The 26149-nt window shown below is 37.6% G+C and overlaps 1 protein-coding gene across 7 annotated transcripts in view; it reads right to left on the bottom strand.

Moving 5' to 3' along the window:
• MYT1L (myelin transcription factor 1 like) overlaps positions 1-26149 on the bottom strand; it is a 319362-nt gene that overhangs the window by 32014 nt on the left and 261199 nt on the right. For all 7 annotated transcript variants that reach the window (XM_086744916.1, XM_086744921.1, XM_086744914.1 and 4 more), the window contains one exon: positions 1667-1729. In XM_086744916.1, the coding sequence (XP_086601042.1) occupies positions 1667-1729 (63 nt within the window). The remainder of the gene's footprint in view (positions 1-1666; positions 1730-26149) is intronic.

Genomic DNA, 26149 nt, shown 5'->3' with positions numbered 1-26149 from the left:
TCCTACAGTGGCCAGTAGACAATGCCCAGGGAAAGGGTTTAAAAAATGAGCCGACATGCAGTGACTCTTCCCAGCTAACCTTCCCAGCTTTTAGGTTTCTACTGTTTGTGACACTTGGCCTTCCCCATTTTCACTGTCCTGCCTGTTTCTGGTTAAACACATGACCAAGTACATAAACAACTTCCTGAAATAGCAAAGTTGGGGCATAGCTGAGCAACCTGATCTAGTTGAAGATGTCCCTGCTCACTGCAGAGGGATTGGACTAGATGACCTTTGAAGGTCTCCTCCAATCCAAACCATTCTATGACAGGTAGACCAAGGATATTGTTAGTAGAGGTGTGAGCTGGTAAAACGACATATAGCTAAATGTAGTTATAAATTTGACATAAATCCTCTTGTAAGTGTGATTTAATCTCCTACATCATGTAAGTGCTTAAAAAATGTTTACATCTTCTCCTTTACAATATTATTTGTACTTTTGATGTTTAACTGTGCATTATAGAAATTGTTATTGTGATTTTTCATTTTTACAGCATGTAAAGGGTATGGCACATTCCCAATCTCTATGTTATTTATGTTTTGACTTTAAACTGTTTGTTGCTTTTACTGGAATGCATTTAAACTGGAAATTTGTGTATTGACTAGTTAGAGCCAATTGTAAACCTACAGGGACTTGGTGAAGCAAGCAAATATCCAGACTCAACAGTATTACTATGACAGGGAGCAAAGAGCCTTTAATAACAAAATAGGGGTAGGCTACACTATTGTTCTTTGATTAAACAGTGAGTACCTATTTACAAAATACAGTGCAGCTCTTCTTTACTGATGTACTGTTCTCAAATAGCCACAGAGGAATTGCTAATTACACAGCACTTGTAATATTACCTCTACACTGTAATTCATTTTGGGGTTGCCAACAATACCTAATTAGTAAACATGAAGTTTTCTTTGGTCTTTGGTAAGGATCACAGTTATAGTTTACGCAGTTAAGGTAACAGTTTTCATCCATACATTTCTCTCTTCATTCTTCTGGCTTGACATAGTTATGTACAATGTGTTGTGATTTAGAAACAAGTCAAGCTTTATTCTGAGTTGTACTAACAAGACTGGTGCATGTTAGATTAAAGAAGTACTTTTCCCCTCTGATTAAAGCTTGTAAGACTTCAGCTGGGAGAGGAGGCAAAGAACTGAGTCCAATTCTGCATTTTAAGAAATACAGAGGGAGTCTGGAAGAGATTGACAGGAAAAATCAGGAAATGTAATCTGTTGGGGAAAATATGCAGGAATGGGCAGGAAAAAAAATAAGTCCAGAAAAAAAAAAGATTTTGAGGAGAAGAGTTAAGTCATTCAGAATGTTAAGCAGCAGAAACTTATGAATGTTGAATTGCTTCCCTGGGCTAATAGAGAAGGTAGAAAAATTGGATTCATTTTCTACAAAGATTTTGCTAGATATTAGCAAAAATCTTCCTACCTATTTGGGCAGTAAGCCACACTGAAACTGAGAAATGTTATGCACTGGTGATAAATAGAATGAGTTAGACTAATATATGTCTACGTACAGTACTCAATCCTACATCAGTGCTGAGAGAGGGAAGAGAGGTCTGTTGAGGTCCCTTCTAGCCCTTCAGTTGTTTGATTTAAAGAACAAAACCTTCTCTTTACATACCTTCGATGTGAAGCATAATTTCCAGTAATATGCCCAGAGCCATCACACCCAGGAGTGGGACACCTAGAATAATAACAGAAGAAATATGGAGCGGTGTTACTGATAGAAAAGATACAGCTGCCCATTAAAAAACATTGATTGGCTCAGTCCTTGTTTCCACAGGTGCCAGCCCTGGGGACCTCTAGTCATTGCTAAACCTGAGCTTAATTCCACACCAAGGACAAACATCCTTTTTTCATTCATAAAACATTTTTGTCTGCCACTCCTCACCTGCCCACTCAAATTCTTTCTGGATATCTCTGGTATCAGCAGATTAGTGGAGATTTCCAGCAGCAGCCTGACATTCCCACACCACCAGGAATGAGTAGAGTTGACTGCAAATGGAATATCCCCATGATATATGCTTAGGTAATGGCTAACACTACAGTGAGCCATTTTGTTTTTCATCAGAACTATTGCTCTAACCCCACTGCACAGTTTCATGAGGTTGCACCACAGAGAGACCCCTCCACCTCTCCATGAAGTGTAGGAGATGCCTAAGGAAAAGGAAATGTGGAGACAGGGCAGTAATGCTCGCATCTTGCAGAGAAATGGTAACCCACCCAAGCACTCCCGAACACCAAGCTACAGCACCAGACAGAGAAGTCACTGATAGAGCCATCAGTGGAATTTCTAATAGTTGAACAACAAAGTCATCAAAGAAAATGGATGTTTTTTTTCTACATTGCAAAGATTATTTCGATCACCACTGAATAAGCTAAATTATAATGCTAAGTAAAATCATTAGTCGGTATTTGAACTGCTATACTGAATCACAGAAAAGACAAAGGAAGAATTAATTTATATTCATTTTCCTGAACAGATGAATGCTACATGAATTAAAAAAGTCACTTTCCTTGAGCCTGAGTTTTGAATTTTAGCCATGCTTTAAAGCTTCATTTGATGAAAGCATTCAAATTCAAAAAAGCATGCGCACAAATTCAGATGTTGCATTCTGAAACATCAGATTTCCATAACATTGAATTCTTTCACTATTTGAATCCAGCGTCCATGCAGACTTGGGCTTTTACCTTTTTGTTACATGTTTGCTTTCCTCAAAGTTGCTCCATACTGGTAAATTTCTGTTTCTCAAAGTTTTCTGCAGAGACTTGAAAGTATTCTAAAAATCAGGAATTAAGTGACCCAGAATTCAGTGCAATGGGGCTGTCACATTCCATTAAGTTGAATTTTAGCTCTTTAAAGCTAGTAAGCATTACCTACATCTGAGGAGCTCAGCAGGGCCAAACTTCAAACATGATTAATGCAACCTTGAAAGAGATAAATTAAACTGGAATTTGTTAAATGGAGTTCTCATATGGTCTTATCTGGACTGCTACAGTTATCCTATAGAAAATATTGAAATATTGTAGCACTTCTTGGATGTAACCTGGTAAAACCTCTGGGGTTCACTACATCACTGAAGTTTCTCTTCTATATAACAAACAGCATTTGTGCTTTGGACAAGAAGTCTAAACAACTTCCTTAAAGACAATTCTCCTACAATTCTCCTTTTCTCTTGCTTTACGTCTTTGCACAGGACCAAGTATAAGACCATGATCTTAACTAGAACGTGTATTACCGTGACTCTTAATATCTTAAAGATCAATATACAGGTTGACACATTAAGCTTTCTGCTTGTAGAAAGATTAAAAAACCCTAATTTTTGCATAGTTTCTTCTGACACAAATCAGGTGAAAATATGGCCCTTGGTGAAGAAGTCATAGCTCAGTCTGTATGGCCCTTACCATTCATTCTTTGCTGTGACTGCACAGGGCTAGCACAAACTGGCTATTTCTTTATGACAAAAAATAAATGGTTAGGGTATCTTATATAAAGGGTCTTATATTTTAAACACATTGTATCTAAATATTTAGATGTTCTCACTATTTGTTTTTATTTTTTGGCAAATGTTTTCACATCTGTAGAGCAACAATCTCTTGCTTCATGCGTTTTTTTTTAATGCTAGGTATCTTAGTGATCTACAATGCCTATTTCCTACTTCCATCAAGACCAGCTGCATCATTGAAGCCTAACTGAATCCTCTAAAGATGTTGAATCAAAAGATATGGGAATAAGAATTAATTAAAGGAATTGACTAAACTTTGCCTCTAAATTTTCACAGCATTTAAATGAATAAAGGAGAACAAGGAGCCATGAGACTGTTTCTCTGCAGTCCCTCTGAGGTACTACAAGGATTCCTTCTTCATGAACCCATGCTGTTTGAAGCCACCATTTTCCTCTTCAGATTTTTCAGTCCTTTTGAGAATAAGCTATTTTCAAAACTGAACAATGTTTTTTTCTTATCTTTTCCAAGACTTTTGCTACAAGCAGGCATGATTAATAGTGTCTTAACAGGATTTATAAGATGCAGTAGTATATCAAATCAATCAGTCTTAAAATTAGACCATTACACCTCAACCATTTGGATAGTGTTACACAATTTAAAAACTAGCTTATTTCTGTGTCATTAAAAAAAAAAGTCTTTAGCAACTGAAGCTAAAGAAGAAATCATCCTGCTGCAAATTGAACTAAGAATCTTCACAAAGGGCTCTGTGCAGCTCATATCTGTTTAAAATCATACTTTTCATTAAACCAGAAGAGAATTTTTATGTAGTCAAGGATTTTACCTTCCAGATTTTGATTTTGGAAGTTCAATATTTGTTTTCAAGTCTCCTAAGCTTATATTGACCTAAATGTAATAGATGAAATGAGAGTTTAGTGCAGTTGATAAGAACATTTTAAAACCCTGGAACATTTCTATTTACTGCTGTTTCCATTCTGTGGGACATTCTTATAACCACTGTGAAATACAGGATGCAGATATACAGTAGTCTGTTTCAACTATCAAGTTATTACAATTTTTATTTGCTAACCTAAGTAGATTAGATAAGGACGCAACCCTAAGTCCTTGTACCCATGGAATTTTGAGTGTCTATTTTCAGAATGTCTGATCCTACACAGGAGTTGCATATACCCTACTACTTTACTATCAGCTACTACCTATACATATTTGACTTAACTGATCATATGTACATGCAACAATGCCAGAAAAATATGTGTATAGGTGCGTATAAGAGACAAGTGATGTGAAACCCTTTGAAAATTAATATCACTCACTCACTTAAAGCGAATGTAATTTGGCAGGATCAGAACCTTATTTGTAGACTTTACAAAACAGCTTATTGCAGCAAAGGAAATACTTTAGTACTGTAAAGAATGAGGTGATAAAAGGAACTCACCCTGTAAAGAGTGAAGTTCAGAACATATAACACTAGCACTTCACCACAAATTCAGGACATCCAGCAAAAGAAAGAGCTTGTGAGTGAAGGGGAATGCAGTTAGTACCGCCTTGATGTCCCATTCATTTCACAGAACATCCCAGAGAAGCTTTTTTGGGAACATAAGCATAAGCAGAAAGCAGGACAGGCAGCAGAACAGCAACAGCTGTGGCAGCTGGATTCAGTATTGGCTTAGATTCAAGAGCAGGAATGAAAAAAAGGCGAGAGCCAAACTGAGATAAATACACTTAAGCCCTACTACCCATTCTTCACTGGGGAAAGGACTGAAGGTGTGCCGCAATTAAAAAAGACTTTTGACAGCTTGAAGGAGCTTAGGGAGGTTGCTGGGACTGTGGAGGAAATGGCTGCAATGCCCAAATGGGCTCTGGGAGACTTTTTCCAATACCAATGGTTAAAAGTCTTGCTGCCAGCTCAGCTGAGAAAAAAAATAACAGCCTCGCATCAGCATAGCAGATTACAAAAAAGATTCACATTTAAACCTCTGTTCCTAGGCTTTTATCTAGGCCTACAGGAGCTAGATAAATTCACATAGAATCATAGAATCATAGAATGGTTAGGGTTGGAAGGGACTTTCAAAGGTCATCTAGTCTAGCCCCCCTGCAAGGAGCAGGGACATCCCCAACTAGATCAGGTTGCTCAGAGCCTCATCCAGCCTGGCCTTGAACATTTCCAGGGATGGGGCCTCCACCACCTTTCTGGGCAACCTGTTCCAGTGTTCTATAACTCGCATTGTAAAAAATTTTTTCCTAATATCCACATGTAGCTTACATGTAGATTTATAGGTCAACTAGCATGAGACAAAATAGAATGTTACATGAAGGTGCAAAGACATAACTGTGGTAGTTTTGTCCTCATTATTGTGTATAGCTTTGCTTTACTTACTTTTAAAAATTACTTTAAAACATAAATTATCTCTAAAACATACCAATAGAACAAAGATAGAGTGATCTGCAATATACTGGATACATTTTGTGGTTTTTTTTCCTTTTAGAGATTTTACCACAAAATGACATTGGCTTTTTGAAACCAGAAGGATTGCACTTCCCTAAGGAAGATGCAGCACTCATGGATGTTTTTTTCAGTGTACACAGCCTGACCGCAGCTCAGTGCTAGGGCTCAGGCTTGGGCTCGGGCTTGGGCTCAGGCTCAGGCTCAGGCTCCCTCTCTCTCTCTCTCAGAAACCTTCAGCTGAGATTCATGAACAGAGTGAGTCCTATTTCCATCTCTGTCAAATCTTGTCTTTAAGGTTTGACCAGTTTATATGTATAAATCCAAATGGAAACCCTGGATCTAGAATTATACAAGCTCAAATTCAGCACACCACGCAAACGAAAGTCAGGTCACTGTAACACATGGTTGCATTTTTTGCTAAGTAGGGTGATAATGTTTAATCATCAGAGAGAGTTTTGGCAATTGTAACCAATTCAACTTCTTTTTTTTTCTGTGTCTCTTGCCCCTTCAATCACCCTTGGTCCATTCTATGCCCTACCAAGCCCTCTCCCTCTGCACACTTTCAGCCTCACTGCCCTTATCACGACAGCTTGGTTTTCACTATGGAAAAAGCCTGTTATTAAGTTAGGCTGTAGTTTTCACAGGAATTGGCAGGTTTGTACATAATCTGTGTACTTTTTTTTTAGCTATTGCTCTTGGTGCACTCAGTGGACACTCTAGAAATACAGAAATAATGACAGTGACTAATAAAGGTGAAGAGCATTCCCAATTCTGATTATGGCAAACTGCTTCGACATTTTATTTTTGTGCTGGGGAACTGAAATTAAGCCATTACTTTCTCTCACATTGGCCATGCCAAGAACCACCAGATAGTAACCCTTTCTAGGACCCACTAAACTATACTGGAATTCAGTTGCAACAGACTGCTACAAAATACCTTTAATGACCTGTTATTAGTAAACTGGTGAATCATCAGCTCTAAAGACTGTTACTTTTGTTGTTTAGTTTACAGAACTTAGTACCTACTAAGCTGTGGATCCGATCTTCCCTTAAGTAAGTGAACACACATACAAATAATTCAGTCTACCGGACAGAATATTTATCCTACATCTTGCTAATTAAATATTTAAAGCAGACGTAGCTAACACCCCTCCACCCCCCAAAATAATATTGAATTGAACAGGGGAGTAAACCAGTAAGTTGTGGAAAAAATTCAGAACGGTTATTCAGAATCTTCCACACTGCAAAAGAACTGGGATTTAATAGAAAATTATATCTTTCCCATAGTTTTACTTTGATCATGCTGTCAATCTCTATAGTAGAGGTGTGATTTTCTGTTGAAGGTTCAGAAAGGCTTGAGAAATATAATTGTTTCCTGTGGGATTTTTTTTTTACAGCAGAATGTAGAATTTTTTATTGTCTGATGGTTTCCATGCATTTGAGATTATCTTTTATTTAAGTGAATCACCAGGAATGGAATTCATAGATTGGGAGACTGGAAGACACAATAATACTTTGCATTTCTATCTTTCACCTGAATTTCTGAAAGTATTTTACAAACGTTAATGGTTAAAATCTCACAATACTGCTTTGAAAAAGGGAAGAATTTGGCAGAGGAAAACTAGGGTGCAGAGAGGCTAAATGACTCAGAGAAGAGGAAAATGGGCTAGGAGTAGAGATTCCTACTCACTGCTCTGTTTGCAGCTATAAAGCCATATGTCTTCTGAAACTACCTGTAGATTAATAATCAAAAATTTATGGGATTTTTTCCTAGTCAGGTAGTCCAGAAACAAAAGGTTACAAAAGCGAACCTGTAAAGATACTGTGTTTGCAATTCCTTGAATGGAATATGTGAGGAAAGAAAGGGGAGTGGGCGAGGAAGGAGAAAGAAAGGGGAGTGGGCAAGTAAGGGAAGGGACAAGAAGCAGCTTTGTGTAAGGTATGGTAAGTTTATTGTATGTCTATGCCTCTATGCATTTGACTACTTGTCAAAACCCAAGTTTGCAGTTCTTCACAAACAAGTCTCCTTTTTAAGAGGCCAAAACAGAGAATGAGTTTTCTTCCAGTTCCTTCCTATGCCACTCACCACTAACCTGCACGGAGCACTCCAGGGCAAGAAAAGAGATCACGAACAGAGCTGTGTGGTCCTCAGCGGAGATTTTTTGGCCACAGATGTGTCAGTAACAGTCAGGGTTGTGGTTATTGTTATGAAAACACCTATTTAGCAGGAACTGGACAGAAACCGGCAACTCATTTTGCCTTTACCTTTCTGAGTAGTCAGAGCAATGCATCCCAGCCATTACTGTTCTAGTCAGCTCTGTGAAAGCAATCTGGGTCTGTAAATCTCTATATCTTATTTTCAGTCCCAGATATTTTGGTAGAATGTTAAGTTCTTATTAAGTATGTGAAGTGGGAATGCTGCTGATCCTTTTCCTCATGAAGACACAGAAGAAAAGTTGTTGTCTGGTCTCATTCCAGTAGGAACACAGATGCTTTTCCACCTTTACCCCATGGTCTTTCATTGTCTGATTTTTTTTTTTTTTACCAAAGCATTTGACTTCTGAATTCCTAAAGTGCTGAAACATATTTTTTGATACCTAGACAAAACCCCTCTACCTATATAACCTATCTGTGAATTTGCAATGAAAAACTTGTTTTGTTAGGATGGATTTATTTTCCCTCAATGAAGCTGCACATCTACATACTTCTTCACTCTTTACTTTACTCCGTCAATTTTCTTTCCTGATGCCTCTTTCTCCCTGTTTTCAATCTGTTATCCTTTTTCCTACAGAGGATGAAGAACCTCCATTTGCTTTTGCCCCAGGGTTTCCTTTCCATCCATATTTCTCTGGCAGCATTTCTCTTCCACATGCTACTGCTTCCTTCTCCAGATCCTTTTCCTTCCTCATGGTCTCATCATGTCCCTTTTAAAATTTCTTTTACTTCTTTTTTTCTCTGTCCCTTTTGGCTGACATCTTCATTCTCTTTTCCTCCCTCATCCTTTTCTCTTTTTGTGATCTCTAATAACCTTGAAGTTGGCAGTTCTTTCTTCTTTCCTCCTCTTTGTTGTTTCTTTCCATTATCTTGTCTTTCATCACCCTTCTTGTCCTCCTGCTCTTTTCTCCCAGATGATTATATCTTTCCCTTAGTCTGCATTGCTTGTGGTCCTCTCACATTGCTGAGATGACTGGGAACACATTGCATCCCTGAGTCAGGGGAGAAAATGCTGTGTGTTGTGAAACCTTAACAGAGAGTTTCTTGGCTGCCAAAATACAATGAGTCATTTTAAGTATCTTATGCTCTTTTATTTTCATTAAAATCCTTGGAAGCTTTATCACTGGCTTCAAATGGAGCAGACCCAGGCTAGCACTGGGCACTTCATTTGACGCTCATTTGAATTGGTTCGAGAGGCAACACAAACTCTGCGGGAAAGGTATGCAGATAATGAATATTTCAGTGGGTCTTGAGTCTATGATTTCATGTTCAAGGCTAAACCTATGTTCTAGTCTTCACAAATATACTTACAAAAGCATGTGAAGTCAGACCCTTATAAATATCAAAGGTTTGTAAAGATGCATTGTAAGGCAAAAATAAAAAAGAAGTTAAATTTAGATTCATATGTTAATTATGTCCCTGTACTCAACCTGACTAGAAGGAGTACTTAATCATCCAAATTTACTTTTAGCAAAAGTGCTAAATATTACTTTTTCATATGTAAAATACTGCTAACATTTCTACTTAGCAGAATGCTACTGACACAACAGGCCTCATTGGAGATACTAGGAAAATTTAAAACCCCAAACCACAGCAGATACAAAGGAAGAGAATTTGAGGAAATAACAAGAGCCAGCAAAAAAAAAAAAAAAAAAAAAATTGTGATGGAATGACAAATGGGTTAATTGAGAAAAATCTTCTTCTATCCTGTCGGTTGTTTTTTGGCATTGGATCCAGCGCAGTTCTAGTAGGAAAGGGCAGAAGATCAGGGGATCCAGGCAAGGATCACTCCTGGTGGGGCATTACTGAGCCCTCTCATAACACACTGGGAGAAATGCAGGTTGGAGACTGGAAAGAAGTGTAGAATGGAAGGATTTGTTGTTACCACTTTCACTGTACAGTCTTTCTGTCCATGAGGGAATGATGCCAGCCCTATGGAGCTAATCCAGCCATGAGACTAAAATAATTTTGGCTCAGGGGCTTCATGGAGTAACTGCAGTCTCTTCTGTCTCTGCTGAGAGATTGCTCTGTGTCTCTTGTTGCCTCTAGAAATCCTCAGCAATTGAATGGTTCTAAAATGGGGATGGCTGACTGCATACACTTCTCCTTAGGTAAAATTTAATTAATTCCCTGACTTTCTGCATGTACAATTTTTCTGCCTTTAGCTGCTGGTATTATCTGTACTGCATTCCTGCATTTTTGAACTGTGTGGGTGTGTGAAGAACATGATATGTTTTTTAATTACACTGAAATCCATTTTTCTATAAAGAGACTAAAATGCATCATGCTGGCATTTAAAATATTGCTGTGCACTCGAATGCACAGATACACATGATGCATTTAAATTAATTATATCGTTTTAGAAAAAAAATATTCCTGTGCCTTCAGTTACCACCTCTGCATGCTGCCTGTTCTGCTAGCAGTCAGGACTTCCCAGCTTCCCAACAGCAAGTGTCATGACGTGTTGCCCGCTGTTCTCACATCTAGCACCAGCAGATACCGCCTAACATGCCAGTTGCCAAAGGCATGGTATGTGCCTAATGTGAAATAGCTTCTGTGCACTACCCAGGGGGTGCTCCGCTCACAGAAGCTGCCAGGGGGAGGCTGTGAATCAGCTCTCTCCCTGGGCACCTTGCCCACGCTTTCTCTCCTGCCAGCATCGCCTGCCTTGGAGGCAGCACTGGCCAGCTGCAGATCCTCTCCCCGCAGCAAAGAGCACTTCCTGGCACCAGGGATGAATTAGTTCCAACATATGCAAATTCAAATGTTCACTTCCAAACACCTCAGCCCTTGAAAAAAATCTTCATTTTTATAGTGAAGGAACAACATAAAATGATCGAGGCACAGAGAAAAAATGCGTTAAGATAGCCTTAAGAGAACATGCCCTACAATTAGGAGCAAAAACACTCAAGTTCTCTGTCTCCTAATAGCATTGCTGCAAGCTTGTGCTCAAAAAAAAAAAAAACCCACATGGGTGTTTTTCAGTACTTTTGGGTAGATACATTTGTTTCTGAAGAAGAATGTCCTATTCCTGGTTGGTCTATTAAAATGGGAACCACTAAGCCTCTCAGGAATACCTGCCACACAGTCGCTGCATAGCAAGATTGGTCCAGTCAGAATTTGCAGAACAGCCAGTGACATGATTTCTCCTTCTCCCTGTATGTGAAAATGGTCCAAGAGAAGCACTTGAAGGCAGTAGCGCAGGTATAGCATTTTGGTATTCTTCATGTTAAAAGGTGTCTTTAAAAGCTCATACAGCCAGCTTAAATTCTCTGTTTAGGATGTAAATGGAAGTTTTAGCACAAAATTAAATCAAAATTAGGCCAAATGCTGAGTACTTTGAAAATGCACTCTTTAAAATAGGGATTTTTTCCCATGATAAGAGATTTACACTATGGTCAGTAGCCTGCTGGTTGCCTTGAATACCAAAAAATTATAAATAGTATAACTCTTAAATTGTTGTCTCTGTGTTGTTGCTTCTCTCATGCTCTGCTGTTTTGTACTTCGTATATCTTCTCCTAGGTGAGGCAATTACCAAAGAGTCTGGTGGGCACAGCAGTATGACCTTGAATCTGTCACTTCCTGAGAGTTTCCTGGAGGTTTGGTATGACTTCAGAATCCATGAATCTGGAATACTCAAAACAGTCAGCACCTCCCCAAGAAATGTTGAGGAAAAGCTATCAGACTAGGATTGCTAAAAGCAGAGGAAACAAATTAACAACATTCATATAGTCTGTGGTCTTAACAACCCACTGAAGTCGTTGGGAAGAGAATGGGCACAACCTAACATTAGCCATTCCTTAGCTATTCTGTTTATCTGTTTATCATTTGAACAGAACAGGAAAGGAGCAGTTGGATCAAATGTAAGGGAGAAAGGAAAGGCTGAGTGGGAAGGACAGAAAGAATAAGAGCATGAAGAAAGCCCAGTTTACATGTCCTCTTTCAAAATAGTATATTGAATACTGGTATGGAAGACTAAACTTACAAAATATTTCTAGCCCTGTATAATCAAGAAAGAAGCAGGAGTCTTGCCTCTAATGAGAGTCCTCTCAGTCTAGCATTACAGCAAAGCCATAAATGAACAGGACTGTACGCATCTTTGAGTTATCTAGGAAATAGATCATGGGCAGCATCAGGGCTCAGAAATTTGAAAAAAAACCACCCATTACAATAATCCAAATGACAGAAAATGTAAAGGGCAGGAATTTTCTTCACTATTAACAGTTTGTTTCTTACTCTCCTATTTCAAAATTAAAGCAATTAAAAAGAAGATTTTCAGTGCACATTTGGAAGGGTAAGGCAAGGTAAACATAATTGTTCAGTGCAAAATTTGTTTAGGTGACTAATTGCATCTTAAGGGTGTGAGGGATGTTTTGTTCCATATGCAGTCACTGCACTTTGCCCATTAGCATTGAGAAGTGCTGTTATACCATGAAGTTCCTATACTGGATGGACTTCTAAATCTCTTCTGAATGTTTGTGTTTCTTTCTGAAAATACATGCCATCCAATACCAGTTGGATAAGAGGAGCAAACTCTCAAGGGTTTCACTTTCCCAGACAGATAAAGCAGAGATACTTTCTATTTTGGGGGTGAAGAGTCAACAGGAAAAGAGTAAAATTACTCAGTTTTTGTTTCATGAAAACAGGCAGCTTTTTCCCTCTAGGCCCCAAAACATTTGTCAGAAGCCCAAGTGAGGAAATGTTAAAATACTGAGTGTGAATTATATCAGACTGTGAGTGGCAGTCTGGTCTAGTAAGCAGGCTAATGAACAGTACAGCTAAGGGAAATCCAGTTTTGCTACTGATTTTCTGTGTGAGTTTATATTAATTTTTGAGCAATTCTCAGACATGCCTTAATTTTTGGTGCAATTGACTTGAGACTTATGCTCAATCTACACTGACTTTTAAGTATAACCTCATAATTTATTTTAATTTACATCAGGCCTGCAATGTTAAGCAAGACTTAATACTGAAAGGAAAACTTCTTATGGTGAGAATAGTCAAGAATGTATCTGCAAGGAGGATAGGTTGAGCACGACTACAACTAGGCCCGCTCCTACAAGCACTCCATCCTACTGCCTCGCAGTAGTCTCAGATGGTAGACAGTGGGCAGCCAGATCAGCCCTAATGAAGTAACACTTCGGAGGGCACAATGTCTTTTGTATTCTTCCCGGTGCTCTGAGAGTTACAAACACTAAGCTGCAAGTTTACATTGCAGGAAGACATTGCAGGATGGTTATGGGCCTGGAGCACTATTGATATAGGAGGCTGAGAGCTGGCTTGTTCATTTGTATGAACAAGTGTAAGAAACCTTATTGCTGTCTATGAATACCTAACAGGATGGTGTGGTGAGGGCATAGCAAAAGTTTTCTCAGAGCTGCACAGCTGAAGAATGAGAGGCAATGGGGACAAGGTTTGGCATGGGAAAGCCCAGTTCATTACAAAGATTAAAAAAATTCCTATCAGGCTGGTCAAACACTGGAACAGGTTATGGGAACTCTATCCTTACAGATACTCAAAACTTCAGTGAACAAGGTCCTGAGCAACCTGCTCGAACTGGACTTGGTCTGAGTAGGAGTTTGAACTAGGTAACACTTGGAGGTCCCTGCCTACATAGTCTTATGATTCGTAATACATCTTAAAAGCTGTATTAGACAGCATACCGTCTGACCTCCTATTGGCAGTACAGGTGCAACCTTTCCTTACAGGCTCATTTCCAGAAAGATCAAGTACTATCAGTCTACTTGATTGTCCCTTCTTGATAGTTCAAGTTCAACCATCAGTCAATTTCTTTGTACAGTTGTACATATTCAAAATACTTGAATATTTCTTTGTATTTATATACGTTCTTCTCAACAATTGAAAATTATGACTTTGAAGTCCAGTTTGCAGAGCTAATGAGTGCTCAGAAATTCTCAGCGAGGTGGATAAAGTGGATCACACCGAACATCCTGATCAGTGAGAGGGACTGTGTGCCTGAGATAATACTTTCAGTTTCTACTCCAGGAATCCATCTGCCTCTGCTTCAGAGTCTCCTGTCCCTCCTGAAAGGATGTTGCAGCTGTCCGGGTAGCAGTAAAAGAAACAATGGACCTTTTAGTACGGTATTCAATAACCTGAAATTGGTGCCATTTCACCCTAACCTGTCAGACTGTATGAGGTAGTTTGCACATTATGTGAACAAAGGAGACATCCCTTCAGTGAGGGCAGGAAGCTCTGATAAGACCATTAAAACTGTTCCAAGCTAAACTATTCCTTCTTGTGCTGGAATCTGCACTTAAGTAATAATTCCAGCTTCACAGGACTGTTCCAAGGCATCATTAAACAGAGCACTTGGAATGAATTGTGCTTTTTATTGTCACGGAATATGCTCTGGTGTCTTTTCTTGCTTTGGCCCTCCTTAACATTCTCCTTAAAGTTAACAAAGGCAGAAAGCCCATGCTTTTGTTTTCCCCTTCTGCAACTCCCATGATATTAGGCAGTGCAAGCTTGGTTTATACTGTAAACATTTCATGAAAGAGCCACTTTAATTTTGCAGTCTAATAGCTGCAGGAATAGTTTCCTAAACAGCTGCGCGGAGTGCTGGAGAGGTCGGAGGTTACAAACAGGGATAAATGGCTGTGCAGCACAATGGCACTGTGCAACTGCACACTGCAGCGTAGAAACCAGCTCACTCGCCCAGAAACACTTTGCTCACGGTTGGGAATGCAGGCAGAGAGAGAAAGTGCTCATGCTCTGTTATACCTTAGGGCTCAGAGCTCTCATGCACTGCGGAATTAGAAAAGCAGCCTTGAGTGAGAGGCTAACAACTTTGTCTTACACGATAAAGAAAAAGCTTTTCCTCTGATTTTTTTAAAGCAATACACTTCTTTTCCAAAATCGCTTGTTGTTTTTGTGTGCTTATTGCCAAATACCCCTGGGCATCTATTTACTGCTCCTTACTCTGATTTCTAATTCACTTGGTTAGCATTGATACAGATCTCATCTAAACACTAATTAATGCTTTTTCTTTCCAAGCTGGCAAAGAGGAATCCTAACTGTCTATTTTCAGAGTGAATTTTTACATCCCGTATTCAAACGCTGACAAAATATTTTTTAAAATTCACTGCCTCACAAACATTCCTGCTACTTAAATGCCCGCTGATGAGGATTGGGGAGAATAGTACGCAAGGCAGGAACATAGCTGAAACACAAATTCTCTGTTTTGATTAGCTCAGAGGTTGCGATCCTCAGCTATACACAACATGGAAGAGAAGCATCTTATTAACCTCCTGGCATGAACTAGGAATAGGCAGAATTCCAGCCTTAACACCCATTCAGCCATAGGAAAACCACTAATTTCAAGATGAATGTAGCATCTCAGGAAGGTCAAATGAAAGACTGTGGAACAGGTTATCCAACAAACTACATCTTACAGAAATATCTCCCATAGGCTGCCATTTCCCAGTGCTCACTGTTGTGGACTGTATCTCTTACACAGAATTTAATCCATTGGCAGTGTCTTTAGAAACTGCCATATTTCCCTTTTTTTATGGTAAGCAAAATGTGTAAGTAAAAATTTTTTTGCTAAATATCTTATTTATTACATTTACTTCACTTTACTTCTGAATGGAAGGTATTTTCATTCACATGACCAGACAAAACCAAGTTTTTCTTAGACTTAAAGACAATCTTACTACCTCGAAATAATGGCTTTTAGATTTTAAGATGGAGTAAAATTATTTTGAGATCATTCTTGATTATATAAGACCTTATATGAAGATATGAAACACATTTGGTCTGTGGTACATTAACATTCACAAGCATTTTTGCAAAAATTGGAGATATGTGGTCCTGACGTGTTTACTTATTATCCATTTGTGAATCAGTAACATTTACCCTGAGCTCAGTGAAGTTAATACTAAATTTTCTAAAAATTGAATTAAAATCAGGTAAATGATGATTAAAACACTGTATTTTATATGTAAGTTTCACATAGAAACTGGTAGATAATTACTCTCATATGCATTAAATATTACTTATTTTTAATTCAGAGAGGTTTATTGTATTAAGTCAAACACAAGTTAAAGAACTTCTTTACCAATATTTCACTAATTAATACCTTAAAATACATTTTTCTTGTAAAATAAGTAATGATAGCACTATGTCTATGACAGTAGCAACCTGAAACTGGTTTGGTCAAGTGTAAGGAGTGCAAATTCTGCTCATGGGCTTATGCATGGAATTTGGCCTTGTTATGTTCTTCTCACTCCATTAAAAACATGCTGCTCAGGGAAAGCTTCTAACAGTTACAGAACACAATCTCAGATCCAAAGCCAGCTAAAGATGGTGGGAGGTTTTCCACTGACTTAAGAGAACTTTGGATCAGGTCTCAGGAAAGACTTGGAAAGACTGAAGGTCTTTTTCTGTGAATGGAAGTGTTGAGGATTAAAACCTGGCTGGTTTAAAAAAATAAAGAAAAAAATTATTAATAATTCTGTTCTTTCAGATCCTTCACACTGACATCACAACAGGTGTATTGTGTGTTACTCAAAAACAAGGCCCTCGCCCCTCCGCCATTTCACCTATACTTATGCAGCATACTTACGCTTTCCTGACAGATGTTTCTTGATTAGTGCATCAGAGGAAAACAAATCACCACCTACAATGGTTCCTGGAGAAGCTTTGAGGAGAAACCCATAATCTATAATTTTTTAGAATTATTCCATTCTTTTCATATCCATTTTTATGATTTCCCTGTTTTTTCCATAATTTGTTTACAACTCTTAATCATGGGAACAAAAGCAGTGATTTAGCTCTGCAGTGTCCAGCATACCCAACATGCACAGCTTTTAAATTAAAATTTATTTATTAAATACACAAAAGTTAAAACAGCAGATACTGAATTCACTGCTTTTTAAAGAATAATCCTGGTATTTAAAATAAAAATATACAAATCATATCTAATTCATGGCTGAATTATAGATTCAGATCATATAGTCAAAAAGTAAATTATATGTTGTTTACCTATTAAACTCTGAATTCTGCATTCAGTAGACTGCATTTAACAGAGGGTCATTTTAGTTCTTTCAGCTATCATCAGTTTATACAAGCAAACAAAAAATCCATAAGCTCATAGTTTTATAGGCAAAATGAGTAAGTCGTGATTTTCTACTAAGTCTGTTTTAACGTGCTTTCTGTGTGAATTACATGTTGAAGAAAAGTGTCAGACTGACTGGCCTGGGAAAAACAGTTCTCTACCTGTAAAAAATAAAAGAAAACAAAAGAAAGACTATGGCTTGATTTTCTTGTACACTGCATCTGCATGATTTGATTCCTTTCCTACTTAAGTGCTCCAGTATCTAATCTCTTTTGAATAAATTATATTTATAGCTCTTTTAAGCTGATGATATGCTTTCATAATGATGTCCTCATTAATTTGCAGTCTGAAAATTTGGAAACTATATTCCGTTCATCTCCGTGTAGTGTTAATGCTGAAGCCTGAAGATGGTATTTTAAATATCACTGTGACCGACTACTTTACAGGTGTTCATTTTAATGAAACCATGTAAATAGTATAATTCTGGAAATTGCACCTTAAATGTAATTTATTTAGATTTAGGTTTTTTCAAGGCTGTGTCTTTTTTTTTCCTTTTTACAATAGTCCAAAAATAATAGATAATAATAGTAGTGTGCTTATACCACAGCCCTCCTCTGCCTCTTTTTTATTGCAGAAAACAGATACTGCTGGAGCTGAGTGCAGTGTAAGCACAGTCAAGCATACAAAATAATTAATGATGGCCAGTGTTAAGATACTCCTCAAAATCTAAGGTTGTTTCACACAGTGTACACCAAATGAGCCCATGCTGAAAGAGCACAATGTCGTTATCTGTAGAAGGAGAGAAACCAGCAGACTTTGAAGCAGTGGAAATTCTGTGTGTGTTAGGGTAGAACAGCAGTTTTTACATGCAGATGAGCAAATGTAAATTCCACTTACTGGGAATACAAAAAATATTGTAAAAGAAGATTATGATGAGGTGTTTATGAGGGATATGGGATAGTTTAGAGATATAAAACATTGATATAGATACTACAGTGCTGCAAAAAATGTGTGCCACATAAAGTCCCAATAGCACTGAGATAAAAATAAAGGGGTGAACTTAACTGCATGGCAAAATCAGATGTTACTGTGCAGATACAGACACCAAGTAATCGAGTTAGCAGTAGGCCATTCTAATAAACCAAACAATGTGAGGAATTTTAGAACTTCAAAAGATTTAAATAAGGCAATCAAACATGAATGCTAACCCAAGAAAGCAGCTGAGGGCATTTGTCCAGATCATCACTGCTGTATCTTAGCATAACTCCACTGAAGGCAATGGAGCTCTGCTAATTTACAGCAACTGAGGATCCAGACAATCGTATTTACGACTTTGAGTGACAAATTCACTTTTATTTTGGGGCATATATTAAAGGGTTTTGGCAAGTCTGGCCAAATACAGAAAGTGCAAAACACTGCACTTTTAATTCCCCTTTTAGCAACTGTACAGTTTACGCAACTTCCCATAGAGATTGCCTCAGCACTTGGGATATACCACAGCATCATGTTGCAGATCTTTGTGGATCTGTATGGAATGAGCAATTGGTTATGATCCGTCGATTTGAAGCAAAAATGATCAACATCACAATGAGAGTTTGCACAATAACCAAACTGTGCCAAAGAAAAGACCCTTGAATTGAATACGAGCAAATGCCAGGCTGAATTAGATTAATTATGTAGGACACATTCAATGACAAAGAAGTATGACCAAACCCAAGGAAGGCGGAGGCAACTGCACAAATGGAAAGACTCCAAGACAAGAAGGCCTTAGAGAGATTCATTGGGCATGTTAACATAGCTAAGCAAATTCATTCATAATTAATCACAATTAAGTGCTCCTCTTAGAATAGCTGTTTAGGGACTGCACAGAATGGCACTGGAATGACTGACAGGAGAAAAGTTTTGAAAATTAAAATGAACTGTCAAATAAACATTCACACTGAAATATTTGGTGATCAGTGAAGAGCTGAGGAACTAAGGGTTGTATCTTCAAAACTGCTTAAGTTGTTATTGCAGACACTGAATTCCACTTTCAAAGTTAGGCATATAGAAGTTGCAGGGATGTGAATGCCCAGCACTTACATTCTTTCTGAAAACAAAGTTTAGATTCTTCAGTCATACAGGTTGTTTTGAAAAAATTACTCTAATTCAGTGAATGTTCATCTGAATTGAGACTACTTCGGGTGACAACTGAGTGGCAAATGGTTTTAAATACTGATTAAAATTGGAACAGCAAAAAAGTTACAGCTATCAATATATTTTGATTTAAATAATTAAATACATAAAGAAAGAGGCCATAAACTATTTGGGTACTGTAGATGCCACTGTGCAAATGAAGCCTCTAATTTCAGAGCATTTTATGGTATCAGAAACTTACTAAGGCCCTGATTCTGCAAGGTGCTTCATGCAAACAATTTTGTGCCTGCATGGAACATTTCACAGCATCAGAGGTACTGATATGCAGATAGCTTTTAAGGAGCATTTTAGAGAGTACATGCTTTCAAGACTACCTCTCAGTAATGAAAACAATGATGAAGGGTCTTATGTAAACAGAACTCAAGTATTTTCCAATTGGAGACAAAAGTTCACAAACTTAAGTGAGAAAAATGGAATGACTCAACCTTACCAGAGTCTGAATGAGTTATTCTAACAGAAAAAAAAGCCCAGCCACTTCCATATGTGAAACTTATTGTGACTACAGAGATGACGTTGCTGCAGATGATGGGTTTCTATACAAAGGACATTATCATAACACCACACAACATGAGGTTGGAAATGCTAGGTATAACCTACAGTGCCCATTTGAGTATTGAGAAGTGCAGGAACAGAGCCCAAGGTGTTCTGTTCTGGCCAGGCATGCATGCTGCCATCAAAGATAAGGTATCCAAGTGGAAATCTGCAATAAATACAGGAAACAAAAATGCAAAAAAACCCCACTGAAACCACATGAGATTCCTAATTTCACTTGGCCCAAGGATCTAGCTGAACAAAATGGGAAGGATTATTCCTTACAGATGAACTAATATTGGGGATCTATATTCCCTGGTTTTGTTTTTAATAATTTAAATTAGACTTGCACGCTAACTTGCAATTTAATAACACATTAAAAAGCACAGTTTGTTTTATCATAACATTGCAAATAAGTTAATAAAACACTATTATTTACAAATTAATCACTCTAGTAATTTTTAATGTTACTCCAAATAAATCACGTCTGGTCTGTGCAATCACATTTTCTATACAAAAGTTAGCTAAAACATCAAGAAACTTAAAAAACTATCTGCAGAGTCAAAAGATACATACTTAGCATCAAGGGAGTATTTCATTATAACACAAGATTACTTACTAGGCTCAACAACCTCAGTATTCAAGAAAAACTCTAATGACAACTTCTAGTAAGTTTCCCATGTAGGGGAAAAAAAAAAAGAGGATATAAACAACAAGGGTAAAAAAGTGATAATAAGAATGGAAATGGTTATTCCTCTTGCAACAAAGAGTAATTTTCTAAGAGAAAAGTGAGTGAAAACTATATGATGGGTCATAGTCTTACCAAGTTCTTATAGGAGGACAGATGTTATCTCAGCTGGAAAAGGGAAAGAAAAGGGAAGGGAAGGCAAAGCAGGGCAAGCAAAGGATAATACAACAAATGTACACCCAGTCACTGAACATCAGAAACACTTCAAGTGGCAAACACAGGATGTAGGTAGAGAAATCACTTCAGCAGCTAAACAGATACCTGCAGAAATAACTGGTTTGAGTACAAAAAGTGAGTGTATATTGGGAGAGCTATCAAGGTTTAAAGAGTAGATGTACTGATCAATGTCCAAGAATAATCTGGTTACCTGTCTAAAGAGAAGAATGTTTCTGTGGTGTTTTACTAATATATCCTATTAATTTTTGTTTCTCCATTTTAATTTTGTATTTGGAGAAGGCCTATTTTTTTGCAAGATCACTAAAGCGAGGAAGAAAATACTACTTCTTTTTCTAGTAATATTTTAATTTTTATATTCATCAGAATAAATACAACACAAACTTCTCCATTTCTAGGAGAATATTCCTTCTTCCCAGTTGTTAGTTCTTGCTGAGCAAACTGCAGTAAAATTACACCAATAAAAAGTGAATAGGAGAGATTATACTAATATGGAAAAGTTTCCCTAGAGGTATGAGTTAATGATATCCTTTCTATCCAGAAAAAAAAACTGTACTGCATGGAGTTGTTCTTCCTAGAAGAGTTGTGGTTGAGCTTTCTTCAGAGAAGCCCACCTTTCCATCTGAACTGAATGTAAGACACTACTAGGATGACACATCTGGGAATAAGAAGACAAGAATAAAAGGAAGATAAGAGAAAGAGTAGAAGATGACCACCAAGAATATGGAAATCAGGGCAGAGTGAAATGGAAAGAAGAAGGAGGCACAGAAATTCAACTCTCACTTCATTGCGGAGAATGTGCAAAAAGAGACCGAGCTCCCCACTTTGAGTTAAAAAGAGATGTGGAAAAGAAAAGCTCTGAGGCTTCATTGTAGAGAGGGAAATGAGATGGTACTCCTCCCCGTAAGTGCCATAGGGGAATACCAAAACATATCCACCACAGAAAACAATCCGTAGAGACACAGGTGCTTTGGGACTGAAAGACTGGGTATATCACAACATAAGTATCCAAACTCGTAGGCACCTGGTTGAACTGCAAATCTTTCTGAGGTTCAGATTCTCTACTATAAACACTAATGGGATTTTCTGGTAAAAAACTGACTCAAGGAACAAGGGTAAATGTTGACAATTTGGTAGTCAATTCCATGGTAAACCAAGCTAATAGTTAGTTACCTATGGCCTTTGAAAAAGTATGATTATTTTTAAATTAAAGTAGCACTACGTAGAAATAAATTTGTCATTTTCTGGGAGTCTCTGGTATCCAGGTTCTCTGGTTCCCACATTGGTAGTACAATGAGTGGAAATGTTCTCAGTTATTTCGGCTGGGATTGATTTACTGGTGATCAACATGTGTCCTTTCAAAAGCAATAATTAACTTCAGGACTTTAAAAAATTTATTTTTAATAAGACTAGAAGTGCTTCAAAATGTTGTTTTTTAATAGTGTTTATAATTTTACAGTGGGATTACAGTTTTGAAGTAACTATAACTGTGAGAAAAACCTCCTATGATAACGAGTAAATAAGGAAAATTGATAAGGAGAAGACCCTGGGTAAGATTAAACTGGATTTAATTTATGAATATTTTAATATTGGTAGCTGTCACTGGGTGGGTTGTTAACTGCTTTCCCATCATAGTTAGGTTTACTCATCAATATAGGGTCTCTAGGTACTTTAAAAATCAGCTGCTTTTCAGTAGTGCTATAACCCAAATCTTAATGTTGGAAAAGCTCAGACTCTTGCCAGATATTAATTTCTTCAGAGACCCTTAAAGCTGTTGACCTCTTTTTTTTTTTTTTTTTTGCCAGCAGCAGTAACTGCAAATTAAAGCTGAATAAATTCTTCTGTTATTTGGAGATCATTGACCAGGCTGTGTAACTCCTTCGGTCTGCCGATAAACTATGCACAAAGATTCTTATGTTTCCACTTGGGCTTTGGGTGAAAGTGAAGAATTGTACAATCTGCATAGTAAACCTGAGCAAGAAGCCTTACAGAAGAGAAGCATAGGAGGTAAGGAATGATTAGGCTGACCCTCAAACAATTTAATTGAAAGCTGCAACACTATTATTCTGAGAGCCAGAAAATGCAAGTGATGGAATTTATGGAGCCACAACTACTAAAAGGTAATACAGTGAGCATAACTGTTAAACAAAACCTTAACCTTTTCAGATTTTCTTATTATTTTGATTATGAATACTATCTGAATTATATTATTCATTAATATTATTTGAAGTGTCTGCTATTTTTTATCTTAGTTAGGGCTTAAAAAGAATCAGTGTGTTAGCAAAATTCCAGTTAGGAGGCTGCATTATACATAACTTGTATGTGTTATACAATGAACAGAAAGATATAATGGATTGGCAAAATGTGATAGAAAGGCTTTACCACCACATATGTGGTATTTGCTACATAAGCTATGCATGGCAAAGCCATAAAAGTATGAAATCTTTCCAAACTATGCAGTCCAGACATACGATTCCTATGCTGCACTATCAATTCTTCTACCGCACTATCAATTATTCTCTATAACCAATGCATTAGAAAAGCATTTTCCAGAAAGTTTACAGAGGTTGAAATCTTTATGGATGACTGAAAACAACTACAGTGAAAAGTGGAACAAGGAATAAAATATGAAGAAGAGATGGGAACAGTACAGATTGGTAGGGACAGGACAGAAGGGATCTCAGCTTGGGATATAGGCAAAAAATGTGTATACATTTCTCTGTACAGCCTGGGGCAGGAGCCAAGGTCACCGATTCTCACTACTCTTCCACTGTCAGGAAATACATATGGAAACCATCAGCAACATTCCCCAACTGCTCCTGGTGCCAGTCCATGCAGAGTGTTATACCTTTTACTGTTGCTAGCTACCACAGTAGTTCAGGTGACCTATATAGTGGATATCAAAAGTTCCCATGGTAGCTGGTGGCCTGACAGAGAGCCAGTAGAATCCCACATTATGGAATTTCTGCTTCTTTTCAGCTTGCTCTTTTTAAAACCAAGGCAATTATACCCCCAAACCTCACACACAGATACATAACAGATGTAAATGAAGTACTTCTCAGTTTAAAAAATTCCAAAATCAAAATCGCTTATGTAGCTTTGGTTTAGCTGGTTTGTGCATACACATTATCATTTCCATGATCATATCATCTTCTATCTTAGGCAGAGAACAAGAGCATAAATGAGAGCTGTATAAAGGATGCTGCCATCCATAGGACTCCTACTTCCCTGCTTTCAAATACGTGTGACATGCGAAGATGATTTATTTCTCTCTGTACCAACTTCAGCAGGATCGCTAAGAGGTAGAGAACAACAAAAATATAAATGTGATGGAGGCAGGAGTTGGGCTGATTAGACAAGGAGCTTGAGACAGGGAGCAATGTAGAAAAAATGATGCAGGAAAACAGGACAGAGTGAATGGGCCAAGTGGAAGCTGGGACCGATTAGAGTTTTGGAGGAGGAGAAAGGATAGTCCCACTGCTATTCTGGAACACTGGACTCTGTCCTGCTTCTTCTGTGGAGTTCATCCTTTTTCACAAAGAATCAATCACTCATTGTGTAAAAATGTGGATTTCCCACAGCTCCAAGTGAATTCAATGGGTACTTGGCTTTGCACACCTACAGTTCTCTACAATGCAAAGAACTGACAAATTGAGTCCTAGAAGTCTCAAACTCAGCAATCAAAACTATATGCTTAAGTTTTCTGGCTTTAAAATGAGGATAATACTAACCCTGACTTACTTCAGTGTATAATTGCAGGTGAAAATAAGTTAATTCCTTTATAATAATGATAAATTAATAAGGAAATACTCCAATGCAATGGTAGTGACAAATATGTGAGTGAATTAGTAGTTACATCCTGAAAGTACAGTCTGAGAGAAGTACAGTGAAGAGCAGACAGGGTCATACACAGAATAATGAAGAAAAAGAAGAAATTCATTAGTTGCTTATGCAGTAATTACTGTCTGCCCTGTGCAATGAATTACTTTGCTAGCCTATGTAAAAAAATCAGAAAATGAAAGATTGCCTTGTAATGAAAATGCAGAAGAGAAATGAGCTGTTAGCCTACTTAGAATTCTGGCATTTCCTAACTTTTGAACTCACTTATCAGAGTTTTTATGTGTTTAATAGGTATTATGATATCAGTTAAATAAATAATTTGTGCTATATGCTGAATAAATAAAAGATGCTAAACCTAGAAATATAACTTTAGATATGACTTAATCTTGTTTTCTTTGCTTAGGCAAAACTTGAAATAGGTAGAGAGAATGTCATAAGACAGGTGTGAGGTCTCAAGTTTAAGGGTGGTTTTTTTTTTTTCTTCGTGGTCTGTATTGGGTAGGCTTGACTGCAGATGCTTGAGAAGGGCAGAGGAGATGGGGTAACTCAGGAACATTTTCCTAACACAAGTGGAAAAATTATAAAGGGTCAGAGCAGCAAAGTATGTGCTTAAAGTATTATTCATGCTGCCCCAAGAGTCTTGTCTGTCTTTTTGTTTATGTAATTACATTTCCTCGAACATCTACCACTTAACCCATCCCAAAATCTAGGTCCAAATCTGAGTTTCTCTGGGGTTATGTACCCATGTCTTACCCTGCTTATACTTACATGTTTTCCCTGTTCTCATTTACATCCCTTTCCCTTCCCTGCTAGACTTCTAGCAGCAGATACCACCATTATCTAAACTGATAGTTTCAAAAAATTATTTTTGACTGGGTGGGAAATAAATTGTAAATTTTGTACCTATTGATTGCATCTAGTGACTAGATTAGCTAAGACTAGACAGCAGTCTTACTTCAGCAGCTTTCTCATGCTTGCTTTTTTATCTTTCCCATGCTTTACAGTTGTTTTTTAATCAAGGTATATAATGAACTGAAGAAATGCTATTTAAGGCACTCATGTATGGTACAGACCGAATACTGCTTAGTACAGCAGCATAAGCTATCCACTCATACTTTTGCTACCCAATTTTTCCTTTTACTTGTGAGCATCTTTCCATGTTAACCATAGTACCAACTCAGGAGTACCACTCTGAGCATCTCATAGCACTAAGAAATGCTATAGTTCTTCCACATACAGTTTCAATCAAGCAGGAAGACAGATCAAAGCTAAGTCTCACGATTCTCTAACTTTCATTCCTCACAATTGTCACTCCAAAGAACTCAAAGGAATTGTAAAGAATGCATTTTAAATAGGGGCATAACTAAGGAAACACTAAAAAACATAGTCAAATAAGAAAATGCATTAAGCTG

Source organism: Chlamydotis macqueenii, chromosome 3 (genome assembly GCF_036417535.1).
Source record: "Chlamydotis macqueenii isolate bChlMac1 chromosome 3, bChlMac1.mat, whole genome shotgun sequence".
In the NCBI taxonomy this organism is placed as follows: domain Eukaryota; kingdom Metazoa; phylum Chordata; class Aves; order Otidiformes; family Otididae; genus Chlamydotis; species Chlamydotis macqueenii.
The sequence above is the reverse complement of the archived record's forward strand: the minus strand, read 5'-3'. Positions and strand labels throughout refer to the sequence as shown.